Source organism: Oreochromis niloticus, unplaced genomic scaffold (genome assembly GCF_001858045.2).
Source record: "Oreochromis niloticus isolate F11D_XX unplaced genomic scaffold, O_niloticus_UMD_NMBU tig00000734_pilon, whole genome shotgun sequence".
NCBI classification, from domain to species: domain Eukaryota; kingdom Metazoa; phylum Chordata; class Actinopteri; order Cichliformes; family Cichlidae; genus Oreochromis; species Oreochromis niloticus.
This window is the reverse complement of record NW_020327228.1, coordinates 289583-311891: the sequence shown is the minus strand read 5'-3', so window position 1 is coordinate 311891 and position 22309 is coordinate 289583. Positions and strand designations below refer to the sequence as shown.

Sequence of the window (22309 nt, the reverse complement as noted above, 5' to 3'; positions counted from 1 at the left end):
ACTGTAAGGAGCATGAAAAACTGAAAAGAATGGGTTATACAACAGTTTACTCCTCTTCCTATAAAACTGGACGAAGGAGAGGAGTGGCTATCCTGTTATCAAGCAAATTACTCTTTGAAAAAATATCCGAGATAAGTGATAAAGAGGGACGTTTTATTTTGGTAAGGGGAAACATTGAGGGGAATCCAGTCACGTTGTTAAATATATATGCGCCCCCTGGAAGCGATATTTATTTCTTTAAGAAAATTATAGATATGATGGTAACAGAGACAGTAGGTTTTTTAATTTGCGGAGGAGATTTAAATATACATCTACAACCGAAGCTAGATATTTCCAATTGGAAAGCACAGAATACTAAAACATTAATTAAGAATATAAATATATTGATGAAGGAGGTGGGACTAATAGATATATGGAGAAACTTGCATCCCTACCAAAGGGATTATACTTATTTTTCCTCCCCGCACTCGTTATATACAAGAATAGATTATTTTATAACTTTTTGGAAAAATAAAGATAGAATAAACACTTGTGAAATTGGAGCAATAGACTTAAGCGATCATGCACCAGTATACTTGTCCATTGATCTGAACCTGCAACCAAAACTCAATAATTGGAAATTAAATTCAAGATTACTGAATGATCCTCACTTTAAAGAACAAATTAAGAAAGAGATTCACATCTATATGGAAATTAATGACAATGGTGAGGTGCCTCCTCCTATTCTGTGGGATGCCTTAAAAGCTGTCCTGAGAGGGAAAATTATAGCAATATCCTCTTATAAGAAAAAGATGAGAAATAAGAAATTAGAAGAGTTACAAAATAAGTTAGAAAAATTAGAGAAAAGCCATAAAAGGAAAACAACACAGGATATACTGGAGGAAATTATGAAAACAAGAAATGAAATAAATGATTTGACTACATATGAAATTAAAAAAAATTTAATGTTTCTTAAACAAAGGTATTATGAGGGAGGATCTAAAGCAATGAATGTTTTAGCCTGGAAATTAAAAAAGAAAATAGCAGATAATACAGTTTAAAAACAAAATTAAACATCCAGTGACAAAACTAATAAAAAATAAACTAATAGAAATTCAAAGTGCATTTGAAACATTTTATAAGACCCTTTATGCTAATAAGACAGAGAGTAATATAGTTGAAATTAATAGTTTTTTAGATTCTCTTGATTTACCAATACTGAATGAAGAACAGAATAAAATTTTGATTGAAGATATAACAGAAAAGGAGCTAAGAATAGCAATAAGTAAAGTTAAAATAAATAAATCCCCAGGATCAGATGGATATACGGCAGAATGGTACAAGGAGCTAAAAGAAGAATTAATACCAGTGATGCTTCTTACAATGAATTGGGTCCTAAAGAAAGCTCAAATACCTTCTAGCTGGAAAGAAGCAATTATTTCTGCCATCCCCAAAGAAAACAAGGATAAATTAGAATGTGCGTAATATAGACCAATATCTGTTCTTAATACAGATTATAAGTTGTTTACATCTATCATGGCTAGACGATTAGAAAAATTCTTACCTAGTCTAATTCATAATGATCAGACAGGTTTTATTCGAGAGCGCCAAATACAAGATAATGTACGACAGACATTACAAATTATTAACCATATTCAAAAGAACAAAATAGAAGCAATGGTAATCAGTATTGATGCAGAAAAAGCATTCGATTCAGTTAATTGGAACTTTCTTTACCGAGTCTTGCATAGATTTGGCTTGCATGAAATTATAATTAAGACAATACAGGCACTTTATGATAACCCGGCAAGGATTAAAATTAATGGCTACCTATCAAATAGTATTAAGCTGCAAAGAGGAACAAGGCAGGGCTGAGCATGCTCACCATTATTATTTGCGTTATATCTGGAACCATTGGCTCAATATATAAGGCAAAACAAAGAAGTAGAAGGTATTAATATCCATGAGAAGGAGCATAAGTTAGCCTGCTATGCAGATGATATTTTAATATTTTTGGGTCAACCATCAAACTCTCTACCTAAATTAATGCAATCATTTGAATACTTTGGTCGACTATCAGGATATAAAGTTAATATGAGTAAAACACAGTTGCTTAAATACAATTATATTCCAACAGAAGAAATCAAAAATAAGTACCAATTAGCATGGCAAACAGAGTACTTTAAATATCTGGGAGTCATAATACCTAAGGATCTTACAGAACTATCAGAACAAAATTACTTACCAATACAAAAGAAAATTAAGGAAGATATAGCAAGATGGAATCTAATTCCATATTTAAGTTTATATTCGAGAATAGATTCAATAAAAATTAATATACTCCCTAAATTAATATATTTATTTCAAATATTACCAATAGAAATTAACCAGAAACAATTTAATGAATGGGATAAAATTTTGTCAAGATACATATGGCAAGGAAAAAGGCCCCGAATTAGATTTAAAACCTTACAACTTAACAAAGGTAAAGGGGGGTGGGGCTTACCTTCTCTTAGGGAATATTATTGGGCAGCACAATTAAGGCCTATGATATGCTGGTGTAATCCTTCATATGTTGCTCAATGGAAAGACATTGAGGAGGGTCTGACTTCCATCCCCATACAAGCTATTATAGCAGACAGCAGCCTGCAAGATTTAATAAAAACTATTGAAAATCTATGGATCAAGTTGACTTTTAAAATTTGGGAAACAGTAATAAAAGAATATAAACTAGAAGAGGATATAGCAACTCTTAAGTGGTGTGCATATGACACACATTTTGCTCCAAATAAATTGGACACCAGATTCAAAGATTGGACAAATAAAGGATTAACAGCTTTATGTATGGTAATGGAGGAAGGGAGACTAATTAGTTTTGATAAAATGAAAGAGAAATATTCATTAGAAAGACAGGATTTGTATAGATATCTACAGATGAGGCATTTTGTCAACAAAAAGATAAAAGTTAAGGCTGAATTAAGTAAACAGCTGCTAGATGTATTTAAAAGGGCATACAGTTCAAATAAAAACAGAGGTATTATAGGTGACCTCTATAAAGGATTAACAAATATGAAATTACACTCAACCTTATATATCAAAACAAAATGGGAAATGGAGGGAGGAACAGAGATAAAGGAGGAAGAATGGACAACAATATGGGCATATCAATGGAAATGTAGCAGCTCACAGAGCTGGAGGGAATTTGGGTGGAAATGCCTGGCAAGATATTTTATTACACCTCACCAAAAGTCTCACTATGAAGGTAACCCTTCCGCCTGCTGGAGAAATTGTGGAAATACAAATGCAAATCATTATCATATTTTCTGGGAATGTCATGTCATTAAAACTTATTGGAAGGGAATGCATGCAGCAATACAAGAGACATTTGGAAGATATTTACCTTTGGAAAGTAAAACTCTATTTTTTGGACTTATGCCAGAAGGATGGACAAAGAATGATAAATATCTGTTTAATATTTTACTGGCAGCAGGCAAAAAAGCCATCACAAAAAAATGGCTTTCTTCTGAGAGCCCAACGATGAACATGTGGATGAACATCACAATGGACATTTACAGAATGGAGAAAATGACAGCAGACGTGAACTACAAGAGGGACCTGTTTGTAACACGATGGAAGAAATGGATGGACTATATTAAAAAACACAGGCCAGTACTTGCTTTGGATTTTGACTTTGTCAACTACTAGAAGACTAGAGGAAATATTAATTATATTAATGGAAACAAAAACACACTCCCTACATGCCCCCCCCTTTTTTTTTTTAATTCCTTTTATATTTTTTATTTATTTATGTATTTTCTCTGTTTTGTTTCCTTTTCTCATTTTTTTTCTTTTTTTTTTTCTTTTTTTTCACATGGATATTTTAGTTGTTTAAATATGGAAAAAAAGGAAAAAAAGAAATACATGTAATGACAAATTGCCGAACTTGATGGTATTGTACAGTGATTCCAAAATGTTAATTAAAAAAAAGAAATGTGTAACACAAAAGGATAATACAGGAATGCACAGATATCAACACACCATAGCACAATAAACACAGACAAGCAACATGGGAAAGAGTTCCAGTGTGTACATCTGATCTGGGACCGCTGCAGTCTTTCGACTGCGCCTCCAACTGACCCGATGTCCACATCAGAGGGGAGGTAAGCGTTGGAGGTGGCGTTGGATCCGGGGTAGGGAGGGTGATGCGTCGGTGAGTGCTTATTAGTATTAGTATATGTATGTTTTTGCGAGTCCAGAGTTCAGCTGAGACAGTGTCCTTCGCCCTGCCAGGCTAAGTAAACAGTCTTCCAGCCAACCCAGGTGGCCTTGCATGGAATGGGGGGAACAGTCTAAACACAGTCGTTATCAGGGTGTTTTGTTCAGCTCCGGCCTTGTAGCTGGCGCCAAAGGGGTATCCGCATAAGTGATGTTATTTTTTTACTTTAGTGCGAACAACTCATATGAATTTCAAAGCAGTTCTACAGTCCACTGGTCTCTCAATCTCCCATTGGAGAGCTGCGAGCTTCGCCATACTTGCGTTCTGTGATGTTGTCACTTCTTGTGCTCAAGGAGCCAATGTCTGAGAACTCACGGCAGTGTGCCTCCCCGAGATGTCATCCGATTTTGCGCCCAGAGATGTTATTCCGAGCTAGCCCTTCCAAGATGTATCCAGTCTGCAGTCAGAGATCTTATTCTGAGTATTCACAGCAGCCGTAGCCTCTCCAAGATCTTCTCCATGCTGCACTCAATGAGCCCATTTTGAGAAACTCACGCCTCGTCCCATCGTTTTAATCCCAGCGGGCAGCCTTGTGGGGGTTTGAACAGCCGGTTCCGCTTTCTTAATTCTTTGATAAGCCAGGGCCAAGCCAGCTCCGATCAGCAAGAACCCTGTTATCATGGTTCAGAATAGGTCGATATCTTCAGCACTCAGGCTCACCCGAGCCCAAACTTCTCGTTGAGAAAGGGGTGTCAATTGCATTTAGGGACCAGTTGATCCAATCCATAATTCCTCTTTTAGGTTTTAGAGAACAGACTGTGAGAGAATGTTCCAGGGAAAATACAAAGAAAAGCACGAGACTAGACAAGGACATAAGCAGGGAAGATAAGGGAGAGGAGAAAAAGTGCGTCCGCCTCCTCCGAGAGCCAAAGAGAGATTTGGGAGAAGATAATAATCTTTTGTCATTGTCACATTATAAAAGCTGTACAGCCCATTTCATTGTTAGGGTTGGGGTCAAAGTGAAACTAGAAACATTGAGAATAACAATGAGTTCAAAGTGTGAGGAGGTCTGATGTTCCAACAGTGTTCAGGCTGAGAATTATTACCTGCAATGCTCCAGTTTGACCTCATGGTGGCAGTGCTGTCTCACTGTTATAATGGCTACACTCAGACTACAGGAGACAACAAGAGGGCTGTACTAAAACTGATGTTGTATCATGTGTTTATGACATCATGCTGACGTTAGCCTGATAATACCTGTTGATTCAACTAAACAGCCAAAGTTTCCGAGGTTCTTTAAATGCACCACAAACCGCAGAGTCCGAGTGAGCCGCTGAAAGTCAGATCTGTTCTTCAAAGCAGACTTTCAGCTTTATTTCAAGCTTAAATGTAACCTGATGTAGTCAGTATTTAAAGTCAGGCTCTGTTATTGACTGAAAACAGCGACAGACTCAGACATTTAGAACAAACTAAGAGTTGGATCAGCACAAATACTGACACAGAGATGGCTGCTGGCACTGCGCTGCTCTGCTCCACTTTGCTGTTTGTCCATGTCTTCGTCTCTGCAGGTGAGATTAAACTAAACTGAGTTTCTCTCTGAGATAACAACAAGTACAGGAGGATTATTTTCATTGGATTCAGTTTGTCTGTGTGTGAAGGAGACACGAGGTTGGTGGAAACATCTGTAATCCAGCTGTGACAGAGACAAAGAAGTGTAATGTGTGTGTCAGTGTGATGTGTTGTAGTGTCAGGGGTCAGTATACAGCTACAAAGCTTTTTGTTCAGTGTATACAAACAGCTGTAGCTCCATAAAGGCAGCATGCAGAGACTCACAGTGTCTTATAATGAGAGGCTGCTTTCTCTCACACATTATGTTCACTTATTATCAGCACATGTTGTTGTTCTGTGGAAGCTAACATCTTGTAGTTTCTGACACTTTGCATGTTTAGCATGAGGCTAAAATTCCCCCTCAGTGGGTCACTGGTGACCTGCTGGATGTTCAGAGGTTCATTAAATCCAACATGACTAAAAACTCAAACATGACCCTCACAGTGCTCGCCGGCTGGTCCAGATGGGTGTAGACACGATTGAGCAGATAGATGATGGCGTCCTCAGTTCCGAGATGAGGCTGATAGGCAAATTGAAGAGGATCCAGATGTGGTCTGACTATGGGTCGCAGCAGGTCCAGGATGAGCCTTTCCAGGGTCTTCATGATGTGAGAGGTCAGTCCCACAGGCCTGTAATCCTGGGGGTCACTGGGACGTGGCGTCTTTGGAATAGGGACGAGGCATGATATCTTCCACAGCACTGGGACCCTCTGCAGACTCAAACTCAGCATAAACAGCTTATGAAAGACTCCACACAGCTGGGGGGCACAGGCCTTGAGGAAGAGGGGACTCACTCCGTCTGATCCAGCAGACTTGCCTGAGTGAAGTCTCCTCATTTGCATCTCAACCTGGTATTGAGTGAAGGTGATGGGTGGGGGAGGGGTGTCAGGAATCTCACAGGAGGCAACAGCGCCATGTGAAGAGAGAGGCTGGCACAGTGGTGTGGCTCTGGATTCCAGGCTGACTACAGGTGAGGTTGTGGGTGTGTGAGCAGACACTGTGGTGTCGAATCTATTGAAAAACAGATTCAACTCGTTAGCTCTATCCTCACCTCCCTCAGCTCCCCTGCTGTTGGTTGGCCTGAATCCAGTGATGGCCTTCATGCCCCTCCACACCTCTTTCATGCTGTTCTGCTGGAGTTTCCACTCCAGCTTCCTCCTGTAATTGTCCTTAGCCTCTCTGATCTTGTCCTTTAGTAACACCTGAACCCTTCTCACTTCCTCTTTATTGCCCCCTCTGAAAGCCCTCTTCTTGTCGTTGAAGAGGGCTTTGATGTCCTTAGTCACCCACGAGAACACAAAATTGGTCCAAAAACCTCTCATGTTCAGCTGTTTTTTGTAAAAAGATAACAATCTCCAAAAGTTGAATCTGTTCATCTGGACGTAGCGTTTTGTGGGAGAAACCTTTCGTCACTCATCCAAGTGACTTCTTCAGACTTCTTCAGACTGAAGAAGTCACTTGGATGAGTGACGAAACGTTTCTCCCACAAAACGCTACGTCCAGATGAACAGATTCAACTTTTGGAGATTTACTTTCCTGGATGATTGAGAATGCAAAAAGATAACAATGTTAGCCTTTTCTGCAGCTATAGGGCATATATCATATCACTCTTGGCTGGAAGCAGTGCTTAAACAATTGTCCAAAAACCTCTCATGTTTAGCTGTTTCCCTCTTTTTCTTTGGTCATTTTAGCCTTTTTGGCCAGGGTGAAGGGAGTATCTGCCATCAAACAAGAAGACAGCCGCATGTAACTACGACGGTGTTTGCTAGTTCACTACATGCATTAATGTAATAACGTGGTTAGCCTACTCAACGTAAATTACACACGAACAACATTAAGCTACTCACGCAGAGAAGAACGGCTGCTGCTGCTGCCTTCATCATCCGTCATCATTTCTGCTACGCTGGCAGGGCTAGGGGCCAGGACTCTACTCTTCGAGTTTTGGGGGATGTTGCTAACTCCGGGTCCGATAACAGGCACCCCACCCGCAGTAGATGTGCTCGGTGTGAGGTCTCGCAGCAAGCTATCAAATACGGCGCATTTCTCGGCTTTTAACAAAATGCTATATGTCACCAGCTGTTTAAGAATAAGAAGAATAAAAACAACTTTATTTGTCCCGAGGGAAATTCTTTTGTCATGTACATGCTCAAAGCAGCAGGAGAGACAGAGGAACAGATGAAATAGATATAAGATATACAATATATACAATAAGAATAGTGTACAGTAATATACAGTAATTTTCATCAGATTTGAGGTGTTACCTCCTTTGCACAGTATCACAGTATCAGCTTAAAGCACTTGTTGCAGGCTGCTGAGTTTGCATCTTATGCTGTGAAGTACAGCCAGACTTTTGATCGCTTCGCCTTGGGCGTTTTTAATCTGTAGCTCAGCTCTAAAAGAACGTACGTACCTGGGCCCGCCTACTACGCTTGCAAAGGTAAAATGATTGGCTAGAATCCAAAGTGTATGACATCTCGGGGAAAAAAAAGCACCAAAATGTGCGCTGCTTTTCGGTCTGGTTACTACCGTTTATGTCAGAACCGGTGCCATCATGGCAGGGGGAGGGGAAGGGTGAAGCTGGTGGTTGTGAGTCTGTCAAAGTGAATCACAGTCAACTACAGCCCCTGAAATTTCCTTATTACTCAATGCTGAGAAAGCATTTGAAGTGGTGGAGTGGAAGTATCTGTTTTATAAATTTGGATTTGGCCCTAATGTCATTTCATGGATTCAGTTACTTGACTCCTCACCTATGGCACGTGTTAGAACAAATTTGTTATTCTCTTCTTATTTCCCACTCCGTGGTACGAGACAAGGATGTCCCTTATCCTCTCTTCTTTTTGTGTTATCAATTGAACCATTGGCGATTAAACTGCGAGCTGACAATTGCATTAAGAGCATCTTCAGAGCTGACCAGGAGCACAAAATATCCTTATATGCTGACGATCTCCTGCTGTATATGTCAGAGCCTTTATAACACTGGATAAGCATATCCCTGCATTTATTTGGAATGGCAAAAGTCCACAAATTCGTAAAGATTTCATGCAGAGAACTAGTCCAATGGGTGGATTAGCCTTGCCAATTTTTCAGTCTTATTATTGGGCAGCAAATATTTGAAATATGCTGTACTGGATGAGTAATTTTACCACAGAGACTCCAGCTTGGCTCCAAATTGAGTCATCCAATTGTGGCAAAATGTGCCACATAACAGATCGTTATTTTGAGCCATCTTTATTTGCTGTGGCTGCAGCTCACAGGCTGCCAGCCGCACATGAACCACACCACAAACACTACACCAACCCTTGAGTCCCCGTGTTTTAACACGGCGGGCGTGATCGCGGATGCCGTGCAGGTGCGTCCGCACGGTACCACCGACCACGCCCCACCACAGTGCCTATCAGTTTTGTTGAGTTCAGCTCTCCCATTAGAACTGTACACCTATAAACGTAACCCTTTGTTGTATGACTCGCTCAGAATTTGGGTGCAATGTAAGGTTTGGGTTAAACTTAATGACAATTAAAGCACCTATCAGTTTAAATCATATGTTCCCACCCTCCATGATGGATTCTGCCTTTAAAATGTGGGAAAGTAATGGACTTAGAAATATCAAAGACCTTTTTGCAGATGGAATTTTTCTCATTCACGCAGCTCCTGAAGCAGTTTAATGTTCCTCTGCAACATTTTTTCTGCTATTTACACATTCACCACTTTGTAAAGAGTCGATTTCCTTCATTTCCGGAAGTACCTGAGGAAACTTCTTTGGATAAAATTATTAATATAAAAATTCGTAAGAGAGGGGCGATTAAAGAAATGTATGCTATATTATTAGATCTTCAATCTCCTTCTCTCTCCATCCTTAAAGCACAGTGGGAGAAAGATCTGGGGATGACTTTAACGGATGAACTCTATGTTTTCACCATAGGGTACACTGTTCTTCTATATGTGCCAGACATGGGCTGACAGATGTAAAGCAGAAACATGTTCACTACTTCATAGTTTGTGGACATGTCCCAATCTTCATAACTATTGGGTGTCTATCCATATGGATATATAAATCTTATAAAGTTTGTATCTGTCTTGTGTGAAGCTTTTATGAAAAGTGTAAACAGATATAAGATCCCTTGAAAATTATATAAATGAAACTTGTATGTTTTGGATACTTCCTAAAACAATATATGAAAGTAATGAGAAAGTGGACACTTTCATGAGTAAATTATATAAGCCTTATATGATTCACTATATGAAGTAGGCCACATCTTATGCAAGTCTTTTCAGGGCTCGCAAAATTTCAAAATCACTGGTAGCCCTTTGGGCAGGGACTCTTCAGTTTTTGGTAGCCCAAAATAAATTTAAGTAGCCCGAATAAAAAAGAAAGCAATTTTTTGATTGATGTTTTGTTTCCTGTTTCGTTTCTTTTACAATATTATACATTAAAGTATAATATTGTAACGGAAACAAAACATTAATCAAAATATCGTTGAAACACAAATTACAACATTGTATAAAAATTACGATCATCAACTCAAATACTTGGATCTAATTGAACAGAAATTTCTATGAACTTGTAAGAACTGTGTAGAACATGAATCAGTCTGTGTCAGATCCTGAATTTGAAATTTCACGGGTAAGAGGCAAGTGGAACCAAGATCTAGGCCATTTGCTTTTTGAAGTTTGCAAAGACTGCTAAATTTTGCCAATGGTAGTTCACTCTTTGCAACATAGTACGCTGTTCTAAACAGATTTTTCAGGTTTATTTTTAGTATGTTCTTTGCAATTGGTGTTTGTTCTGGGAAAGATATTGCAGACTGAGCAATAATGCATTTCTTGCATTTCTCATGGGTTCTAATGGGGGTCTTTCTTAAAATTACTGGTCCCAGTAACAAAGGCGCTTGTCGACACAGAAATTGAGGGAAAACCAACAACACACCCGGCAGAACATTATGTTATTTACAGGGGTGCACATAAGTGGTCCGCATGTGCGCATTCGCTGTGAAAATAAAAGACGCGCACCAGATAAGAAGTTGCAACGCGTGTTTGCGTACATATAAAAGGCACTGTTTTTGTCTGCTAGAGTGGATTTTCACGGCACATTCTGCACCACCTCTATGTGTGTTCATTATTTGTTTGAAGCCAGCTCACCTGCTGCAACCACTTTTCCGAGAATACGCGCTTCTTTTGTGGTTCGGACTCCTTCTGACATTTCTTTGGAGGTGGAGGAACACCAAAGTAATTGCTTAAAGGAGCTTGCTTCTTCATCTTTAAGAGTTCTAAACAAATGTCTGTCCTCCTCCAGAAAATCTTATGTACGCAAACACGCGTTACAACTTCTTATCTTGTGCGCGTATTTTATTTTGACAGCGAATGCGCACCTGCGGACCACTTATGTGCACCCCTGGTTATTTAGCTCGTCATATTGCAGCCACAGAAATTCTTTTGTCCATGAAACCATAAAGCTGCACTTTCTTTTTGTCTTATACTCTGATTTGTCATAACCTTTCCGTTTTGTGGTCGGCTTTTCTTTGGCTGTCACTTCTTCACCCTGACTTGTCTTATTTGGCTCAGCAGAACTAAAATATATATCCTGCTGCCTTTACACACGCACTCACATAACGCTCAGCGATTCTCTGCGCGATCAACCTCTCACATGTTTAAGCTTGCTGCGGGAGATTTCACTTGTCAGGTTTGAATAGTAAGCTAATGAGTGATAAGACGATGTCAGAGGAATTGGTGCGCAATTAATCGTCACTCACCAATTAGTACTGCCGCTCTCTATACACAGTTCGCGCGATCGCAAAGTGAAAGCAAAAAACAAGCGCAATGACATAATTACCCAGGTACATTTCCGAAAAAATGCAAAAGCATTGACATATATTTTTCCTTCCTATGATAGCCCGACGGGCAGGGCTGAGATAGATTTTGGTAGCCCAACTGGAAAATTCGCTAGCCCCGGGACGTCGGGCTAGCGATTTTGCGAGCCCTGCTATTATAAGATTTTACTATTTCTTTTCCATATGGGTATATTTAACACCTTTTCAGAGATATATAACGTTAATAATGATCCTTCTGCTCTAACAGCTATCTTTGGGGTGATACCTCAAAACATCACTTTGCCAAAATACTATTCAAATTCTATTGCCTTTGCTTCACTCATTGCATGGTGAGTTATACTTTTAAGATGGAAGCAGGAAGCTCCTCCCACACATGAACAGTGGCTTGCAGAGCTCATGAAGTTTTTGCATTTAGAAAAGATGAGATATACACTGGTAGGTTCAACCACCAAATTTCTTAAGGCATGGCAGCGTTTTCTAATGTACATGGAAACATTTAAAATGACCACCTTATCATGACCAGATACCATATCACAATATCACTATCATAGTTAACTGTACACTGAATGTCCCTTATACATTTTATTTTTATTTTTGTGCTTGTTGTTGTTTGTTTGTTTTTTGTTTTCCTTCTCTCTTTCTGTTATCTTTTGGGGTATTGTAAATACTGAACAGCAAACTATTGTATGTTCAAAGTTTTGCTATTAACATCCTGCTGTAACTGAAAATAAAATGAAAAAAACCTCAAATGTCAAAGGAAATAAACAAAACATTTAAAGTCAATCATTCTGATCATAATTGTACTTTGACCTTTAACCTCTCTGCTCTGTGTTGTTTCCTCTTTCAGATCAGAAAACCATCACAGCTGAGTCTGGACAGGACGTAATTCTGCCATGTCGAGCTCCAAACAACAACATCTTCACTCTAGAGTGGGAGAGAGCTGACCTGAAGTCAGGAAATGTTCTTTTCCGAGTTGGTTGTGACATTATTCTAGATGACCAGCATCCATCTTTTAAGAACCGGGTGGATCTGCAGGACAGACAGATGAAAGATGGAGACGTGTCTTTGATTCTGAAGGATGTGACGATTAATGACGCTGGAACATATGAGTGTCATGTCCTCATGGAAGAAGCACACTCATTCAAACACAGCTTCATTAAACTGGTTGTTGTTCCTCCAGGTGAGTGAGTAGAGTTGAGTGTGTGTGTGATCAGAGGTGAAGCTGCTTCCTGGTTGTTGATGTGTTTGTTGTATGGATGAGCTGGTGGATGTCAGAGGTAGACAGATGTTTCTCCAGCTGTTGTCTTTGTGGCTGGTAGTCTAGAGTTGTAGAGCAGCATTGTTTGGGTAAGGTTAGAGCAGAAACAAAGACATTTATGAATCAGTCTCTTCTTCTCTTGCTCTCTAACTCGTCTGTAAACATGTGTGGGGAAACTCAATGTTAAAGCCTACAGCTGGAGGGGGAGGGGAGGGGTGGAGCTGGTGGTTGTGAGTCTGTGAAAGTGAATCCTGCCGGTGCCATAGCTGCTGAAAACGTACTTAGTGCAGACACAAAACGTCCATCAGCTTCAAAGTGTGTCAGAAAAATGTCCACATGATGACTGATGGATGAGAGAGGTCCCACTTTTGTTGTTGTGCACAAATCATTGAACAACACAAACACTTAGAGCTCCTTTCAGTGCTGCCTGTTTTGTTACTGCACACATTTCTGATGGTCCTACAGTCCAACGTAGCAAACATCTCCCTGAAGCCTCTTCCTTAGAGACCAAAGGTTGGATCAGAGCAGCTGAAAGGACACATCTGTGAATGCAGTCAGAGACTTTCTCACAACCTCACACTTCATCTGATCAGGTTTAGACTCAGGTTCTCTGTTAGTCACTGAGATTACAGACTCACACATTTATAACAATCTGAATTTTGGATCAGCTGAACACAGAAGATAATGCAGTCATCAGCTGTAATGTGTGGTACTCTGCTTTGGAAGCCAAACAGCACCTGGGTTACATGTTGATATTTATAAAATAATTTTTTTCTTATTTTTGCACAAGTGTGATCTCTATCTTTTCATGAAAGTTTCTGCATCTGATAAAAGTCAAAGGAAACCAGAAAATCATTCAGAGATAATTACTTTTGAGTTGATTTCATTTGAAAGTTAATATTTTCTAATTCTTGAACATATGTTTAAGTAGAATGTTGCTAAAGCTTTAAGTGACGTACTGATGACCAGTGATGGGAATAACAACGTTACAAGTAACGGCGTTACTTTTTTCAGTAACGAGTAATGTAACTAATTACTATTCCTATCGTTACAATGCCATTACAGTTACTAACAAGGAAACGTGGTCCGTTACTATTTTTTAACAAACAGACGGTTGAAGCTGTGTTCAGCTTACCGCATCTTATATCAGTTGCACTGAAGTAGCTGTAAGTAATCTGGATGCTACAGCTTTAAGCAGCTGCGCGCTCCCGCGGACGGTAATCACGATCACTGTCTAGCACAAGAAGGAGCTCCACTATCTGCCTAATGTCTCCCATGAACTTACAATTGCCCCACTGTGTGTGACAGGGCATACTACACTAAGTGAGAAAGTGATATTACTACTACTACTAAAGCGATATGGTTAAAATATGTGATTAATACATAGAATAAAGAAATCTGCCACTACAATTCCACCCTTTGATTCTCCAGTCAATTAGGAATCACATAAAAAACATGGAGATTTCTTTCCTAACTCCTGTATATAACATCAACACCATTGTGCACTCAAAGAATTACACATTGTGCATCTTTCCTACATTCAGAAAAAACAATTTCACACTTTATCATCAAATCCATAAACCCATGTTTCCCAAATTAGTAACTGATTCTGCAAAACAACCCTCATCCCTGGTATTGTTAGTGATCAAGGCACACATGCCTCACCAAACATCACTTACAGTTCTTTGTGCCATTCTACTTCACCCCCGTCCAGATGTTGACCATCAAGGACAGTGAATACAACTGAACCTGTAGGTAAACGAATACCACAAACATAAGCTAACCTTGATGTTAGTGCTTCTCAAAGTCTGGGGCAAAACCGAAAAGTAGCCATGTATTTCCACACAGCCACCACACATCAAACACTTCTGAGCTACATTTTACAATTGAGTGATAGCTCTTCATTCTCTATCTATGCAGTGTACTATATTCTCTACTTTTCTATGGCATTCAACCCATTTAAAATAGTTTAAACATCTCAACGGCATTTACAATTATCTTTACTGTCCCCATATCAATAATACCTATCCGGTCTTTAAGTCTGATGTCACTAGCCGTGTCTGGGCTCAAACTCCGCTGGAGGTCCATAAATCAAACAATCCCTGCAGCATCACTGAGAGTTGAAAAACTATCTAAATAAAAGGGTCTCAAACTCAAATGAGCCGCGGGCCACTTCTGGCACCGTCATCTCATTGGAGGGCCACTTTAGTGTCCAAGTAGTACAAAAAACAAACACGAAAACACCCTCTAATATTTCCTAAAATGTTGTGTTTTGTTTGTTTTTTTGTACTTCCAAATATTGTGTAACAAGACAAAATTGCAAACATGAACAATTTTTTTTCTCGCTCTTGACTATCTGAAGCCTTTCAGTTTCATTTGTCATATGCAAGTTAGCGCAGGGTCAACATTGCAATGAAATGTATTTGATGAGCAGCAGACAGTCACTCAGCAGTATAGTCAGTGTTGGGGAGTAACGGAATACATGTACCGCCGTTACGTATTTAGAATACAAAATATGAGTAACTGTATTCCGTTACAGTTACCGTTTAAAAAGGTGGTATTCAGAATACAGTTACTTTGGTGAAATAAATGGATTACACGGCGGTACTTCCCTGTTTCATATTGTCGCGGGTCAGGACTGTTTGGGTTTGTTTGACAGCTACGTTCTGTTGTTCCAGGCGGCAGCGTTACGGTTGCCATGGTTACAGGGTGACGCGCTCTCTCTCTGCGTGTTTCCTGGGTGAGAGAGCGCTTTTTTGTTGTTGTTGTTGTGCTAAGCTAAAAGGCAGAATGCTACAGGCATGGCTCTAAAGAATGTAGCCTGATGGGCAGTGTAGTCCGTGCTGCAGGGAGAATGGACTGCCATACACGTTATGTGTCTGTGAGCGAGGGAGGGAGAGAAAGGAAAAGTCCGAGCTATCACGGAGCAAAAACGGGGGCTGGAAGCATGTAAATATAATAATAACCACAGCAGCCAAGAAGAGTGCCTGACGAGCCCATTTGTAAGTAAGCTATTAAGACTCAACTGTACACTGTGTTCGTGTTTTCCTCCGGAAAAAATAAGTTCCGTTGGAGCAGCCTTTCAACGCCTCTCTCTGTCTCTGGCAAGCAAAGTTGACCCAGACAACAAAGTAAAGCTATTTTTTGGCTACCAGCCCGACACGGAACCCACCGTATTAGCCAGAGGTCCCTTTACTACGGTTCGGAGCCGCGGACCTTCAGTAACAGTAATAAATCACAGCAATAGTACATTCACGTAGTTGTAAACAGCATGATAATATATTAAGTAATCCAAAGTATTCAGAATACGTTACTCTCATTGAGTAACGTAACGGAATACGTTACAGAATACATTTTGGGGCATGTATTCAGTATTCTGTAGTGGAATACATTTTAAAAGTAACCTTCCCAACACTGAGTATAGTATAGTAGTTTCATTGAACTACCAAATAAACAGCTCTTTCTGGCCAGACACGTGGCAGCACTTTTGCTACAATTTTGTTTGTATTTAACAAAATAAAAATGCAGGCATAAGCGTACACATTAGTTTTCGACTGCAAGTGAAATTTGTTTTCTTTCCAAATAAATCTCTCACTGAACTAACACAGCCAATCCCTCAACATGTTTGCACTCTCTTGTTACCTCGGCCAGCTCCGCGGCTCCGAACCGTAGTAAGGAGACCTCTGGCTAATACTTTGGGTTCCGTGTCGAGCTCGTAGTCGGGAACTAGCTTTACTGTCTGGGGCTACGTCCACACGTACACGGGTATTTTTGAAAACGGAGATTTTCCGTTTTCGTTTAAAAAAATAATCCCGTCCACACGTAAACGCAGACATGAAGGAAAACGCTGCTAGGAACATGCCAAAGCAACAGGTGGCGATATATTCCTAACCGTGTAGAAATGTTGGCCAATCAGAAGTCTAGAAGCCTCGGTAGGAAATAGTAAACAAAGATGGGGCATAGAAGCAGAACCGAGTCGTATGTGTGGAGGGACAGTAACTGTGTGTGTATATGTAAGCATTTAAACACTGCAGAGAGTACAATTAACAGTAACAGTATTGTAGAAATTCATTTCACCGAAACAATAACGTGGCGCACAGTGTGACGACAAAAAAGGCGCACACCTTTGACGCTATGTTTTCTCCGTTTTCCTCGTCCACACGTAAATGCAAAAACGGAGTTTTCGAAAATATCCACCCTGGCAGGCGTTTTTAGAAATCTCCGTTTTCAGTGACCAAAAACGCCGTTTACGTGTGGACGAAAGGTGCAAACGCATAGAAAAATCTGCGTTTTCAAAAATACCCGGGTACGTGTGGACGTAGGCTGGGTCAACTTTGCTAGCGAGAGACAGAGAGAGGCATTGAAAGGATACTTCAGCAGAACTTTATTGTTTCAGAGGAAAACACGAACACAGTGTACAGTTGAGTCTTAATCGCTTAAACTGGGCTCGTCAGGCACGCTTTTTGGCTGCAGTGGCACTTATTATATTTACATGCTTCCAGCTCCCGTTTCTGCTCGGTAGCACCTTGCACTTTTCTCATTTTTCTCCCTCCCTCTAGCTCACGCACACACAGCGGTAGGGGTGGTCCCACACGTTCTCCCTGCAGCAAGGACTACACCGCCTATTAGCGATGTGTCGGTCGTGAACGAAATGGCTCTTAGAGCCGGATCTTTGACGTGAACACATGAACGACGCGAGCTGCGTTTTTTTTTTCATTCTCTCACCCTCTCTCTCGCACTTTTTCCCGCTTCACTCCGCATGCGAGCCTTGTGCTTTGTGCTGGGCAGAGGGGGGAGGGGCGGTAGTTACACTCAGTAGCACAGGAACAGAGCGGGAGGGAGAGAGAGAGAAAGAGCCAGGGACAACAACATCACATTAGAAAGGTATAGTGATCATCCACAACTATTTTCAGTTGCGGATGATAAAGGATTCAGAAAGTTTATTCATGCAGGCCCATATGACAGAGAATGTGCATCTTCTTTTTGTTTTCATATTTCAATTTATATTTAATTGTGTTGTGGTTTGCAGTGTTTTGTGTTGTTTCACTTTAAATTTGTTTAAAAGGAAAAAGCTGAAAATTTAAATAGTTAAAAGTTGAAATGTGAATAGTTGGTTTTTGTATTATATGATTTATTTATTACATTTTATGTGGAGTGAATAAATAAAAGTATATTTACAGTGGCTCCTAGAGACAAAACACGTACAAACTTCAAAACAGTTATGAACTCTAAAGCATGTACAAACTCAGAAGCACATAAAAACTCTAAAACACGAACAAAAGAACAACAGAAGTGCTCCAGGATGCTCGGCGCAGTGTTGAGCTTTTGTTACCTAGAGGCTACACAAGCCAGCAAGTACCAACGACTGGATTTGGTGTGTGGTAGTAAGAGGTAAATGAACATTTTTTTAAATTATTTGAATATATATGAGTGCTTGTGTATGAATACACAAACAATACACATATACTTTCAATTGTGTAATTTAAGTGATCTAGGTAGCTCTGTTTTGGAAGTTCAGTTAACGCTAGAAATGTGTTTTGGAGTTTGTACGTGCTTTGTCTCTATGGGCCACCGCATATATTTATGTATAAACATATATGAATAAAACCACTTTTTTTACATTAGTGATTCCTTTTGTGCATAATTTTATATTGTTGTTAATAATAAATTAATTAAAGCAACAAAACAACCTGAAGAGCCGGTTTGGAGCCGAAAGAGCCGGAAATCCCATCACTACCGTCCTATGAGGCTTCATTCTTAAAGGGCCATGCCTGTAACACTCTGCCGTCGTATTAAATCATTTTTTGTATAATAATTAAAAAAAAATATTTCTTCACATCAGTACAGGTGACGTGGACTGCAAATGGCCCGCGGGCCACGAGTTTGAGACCCCTGATCTAAAGTCTTTCATCTGTAATAAAATGATCAGCTTCCTGCTCTATCAGTTGTAACAATTGAGTTTAACATCCAGACATCAATGAAGACAGGATTTATGACATTTAACGGAGTTAGAAATTAGCAGGAAGTTAGCTTGTTAGCTTTCATCTAAATACAATATAGCCTATCCTGACTGGGGGATTTTGGAAACAAATTAAGACGTACAGCTCTGCTATCACTTCCAACATAAATGAAGACAGAAAACTAAACAGCAGTGACGTTTGTAGGGTTACTGAAGTTTGGCTAGCTGGTATATGTCTGATAAACCAGTTAAGGTTGGTGCTCTGTTTAAAAATAAACCATCGTGTACCTGCTCTATCTTACTCAGTGCATTTCTAGCTTCTACCTGTTGGCTCTTATGTGTGATGAATGCTTTGTGCACCTGGTTGTTGAGTTCTCTGTATCAGGAGTTTAATTTTTCAAGTGGAATTTGAATACCTCCACCTGTGAAATTATATTATTGCAATCACACTAATCGACATGCTGTAGAGATTAGAGCAGGGCGATATGACCAAAAATATTTATCACGATATACATTTGAAAATTTGTGATAATGATATAACTGATGATATGATTGACATTAGACATAATACTTTACAACTCCACATTTTTATTAGTGCAAAAAATCCCATCAATGTATTTTCACTTAAACAAGCTGCTGTTGTTATGTGCATTAAAGTTATCTAAAAATTTAACAGTGGAAATGCAAATTCTTTGCTGACAGTTTAACCAAAAGGCATTTCCAGTGGAAATTGGCCAACTTATCCTCAGCATAACCATGTATAATATCCACAAAACGTAAAAAGAAGTTACACACACACACACAATACGGTAATAATAGCTGCGTCCAAATTCATGGGCTGCATCCTCCTGAGGAAGCATTTTTAGACCGATTATGTCACAGCGACGCGCTGAAGGCTGTCCAAATTCGTAGACTCCTCCGAATGCAGCCGACAAATGTGTCCTCCTTTTCACCGAATTTCAAGGATGGGTCGGGTGTGTCCTTCGTGGCCCACCATATCCCAGAATTCATAGCACAGCCCAGCCAAACTCCGCTACTAAGTTTTAAAATTACTGTTATTAATTTTTCTGGGTCACAAAATAAACTTTTAACGTATTTTCAGGCGAAAATGTAGCTGTGTAAACTTGAAATATCTGCTCGGTTTATCAAGATATCACATATTTGCAAAAGTGCTTCAATGTTTTTGGAGACGTCTGTTACCCACCAGCTCGATAGCTAGCCGAGAGCTCGAGGGTCACTGAAGCCGCCAATAACGGCACAACTCCCGGCACATCATTTTCAGATCACCGCGGACTTTTGTTACTCGGGTTAAACGTAATATAAAAGTCACTTAGACAACCTAAAAATGATATTGTTTGGCTTTTTTCAGTGTTTTATTTGTTCCTGAGTAAATCTGTTTGGCTGAGATTAAAGATATTAGATTAGATTAGATAAAATAAAACTTTATTAATCCCCTGGGTGGTTTTCACACAGCTGAATAAACGTCAAACAGAAAACTGATTAAAAAGAAGTGTGAGACGGCCGAGAATTTATGCTAGTGCTCTGTTATATTTTAGATAGCAAGGAGCAGATGGCTGAGTTTATTAAACTCCATCGAGACAGCGGTGATGTTAATCAGAAGGCTAGACCGTCCAATTTCACTGCTGTTTACTTCCGGCCTACCCGACCTTCTGAGGACCCGGCCCACGTAGACCGCGAAGGCCGGGTCCTCAGGAGGATGCAGCCCATGAATTTGGACAGAGCTATTATGTTGAAGCACAGTACGTAACACTCAGCGAGGCTCCTGCCTACAATAGCCGTAATGCTCCGACAATCCATCAAGCGGTGCGGGTTCGTAGCTTAGCAAAGTCGTACTAAAACATTTGACAGATTTTCGAGCGCCGTGTACCACATAAAATCGTTTCGAGGTCAGTAAACACAACCAGAATTCATACATATGGCACACAGGATTATAAGGGGCACTATCAACTATCACAAAAATCAAAGGATTGATTTTAAGTGTGCCGTATTTTCCAAAAACACGGTAATAATGACGGCCCGCTTGCATGCTCTACCAAAAATATTGCTTTGTTGTGTATCTGACGGACGAAAGCTAAACCAGTTCCACACCACTGAAGTTGCAGCATTTTTACAAACCAATTCTGGTTCATCCGTTTCATTCAACGATCCGCTTTCGCCCTTCTCATTCTCCGTCACCGTGCTTTTTCCGTGATGTGCGTATGAAAACAAAGGCACTGCGCATGAACGTTTTACCCGTATTCTATTGTGATATTTAATTTTCTTATCGTTGCCCAACATTACACCAGTATTACCGTGAACGGTATGATATGGGCCAGCCCTAGTAGAGATTATATCTCTCGGCTGGCCTGGGAATGCCTTGGTGTTCCCCCATATAAGCTGAAGGAGGTGGCTGGGGAGAGCGAGGTCTCCAAATTCCTGAATCACTGTCTGTGTTGTTTTGCAAACTTTGGAGGAGAATGATCACAGTGTGGCTTTGAACCTCTCATGCTGAAATCATCAGTGATCCCTGACACATCTGGACCAGCTGTGATAAACTGTTATTCTCTTACACCATCATCTCCTCTGATTTTTGTTTTTAAATTAATTAATTCATGGTTGAGAACATACAAGCTGATCTTTGTACTATAAACTTACATTACACAGATTGTCTGTGTTACAACTGCATTGAATATTGTAAATTTTACAGAAATTAATTCAATAATTGCCTGAGTTAAAGATCACACTGAGCTCACTGAGGTGTTGTAGTTGAAAAAGTCATGTTTTAGCTGTAACTTCAAAAGCAGTCTGTCAGTTTGCACTGTTTGAAGTGCTTTGTATATAAAGGTTGTAAATTGTGTACAGTGTAGTTGGGTTGGTGTGACAGAGCTGTTATCACTGAAGGTTCAGATGTTTCAACCTCGAGGATTTGACCTTCCAAAAGTCTCAGACATGTTTTAATGAGCTCTCACAGATCTGCAGCCAAACAGGTCACTTTATACATGTGTTATGACTAGGCTGTGTGCAGGCAGGATGAGGATCCAAACACAAGCTGGCGGAGGCAGGAATGATATCAAAACACAGTTTTATTGCTGACGGAAGTTAAGGCGATACAAAATAATATGAAACTAAACTGGGAAGTCATAAAGGAACTGACTCACGAGGAAACACACAGAGGGGTACTCAGTCATGAGGGAGAACGCGACACAGAACTGAGGGAGATGCAGAGATAAATACACACAGGGTTAACATGGGAAGGGGGAGCACAAGGGGAACACAGGTGACACAGATAATCGTAACGAGATATGGCAGGAGTGAACGCAACACTGACGTAAAACAGGAAGTACACAGAGGTTCAGACAGGAGGAGAGAGAGCATGAGGAGAGCACAGACATAACAGGCTGTGAAAAACATGGAGTAAAACACAAGGAGGGGAAACGAGAGCTCACAGATACACAGAGGGGCACA

At 40.0% G+C, this 22309-nt stretch overlaps 1 protein-coding gene across 3 annotated transcripts in view; it reads left to right on the top strand.

The window, feature by feature from the left end:
* The first annotated feature begins 5458 nt into the window (after nt 1-5458).
* Nucleotides 5459-22309, top strand: part of LOC102078530 (programmed cell death 1 ligand 1) — a 34908-nt gene continuing 18057 nt past the window's right edge. For all 3 annotated transcript variants that reach the window (XR_002059654.2, XR_003217401.1, XM_025904304.1), the window contains exons 1-2: nt 5459-5763; nt 12475-12807. Coding sequence is in view for 1 of the 3 variants with exons in the window: in XM_025904304.1 (XP_025760089.1) it covers nt 5700-5763; nt 12475-12807 (397 nt within the window). In the remaining 2 variants the exon portion in view is untranslated. The remainder of the gene's footprint in view (nt 5764-12474; nt 12808-22309) is intronic.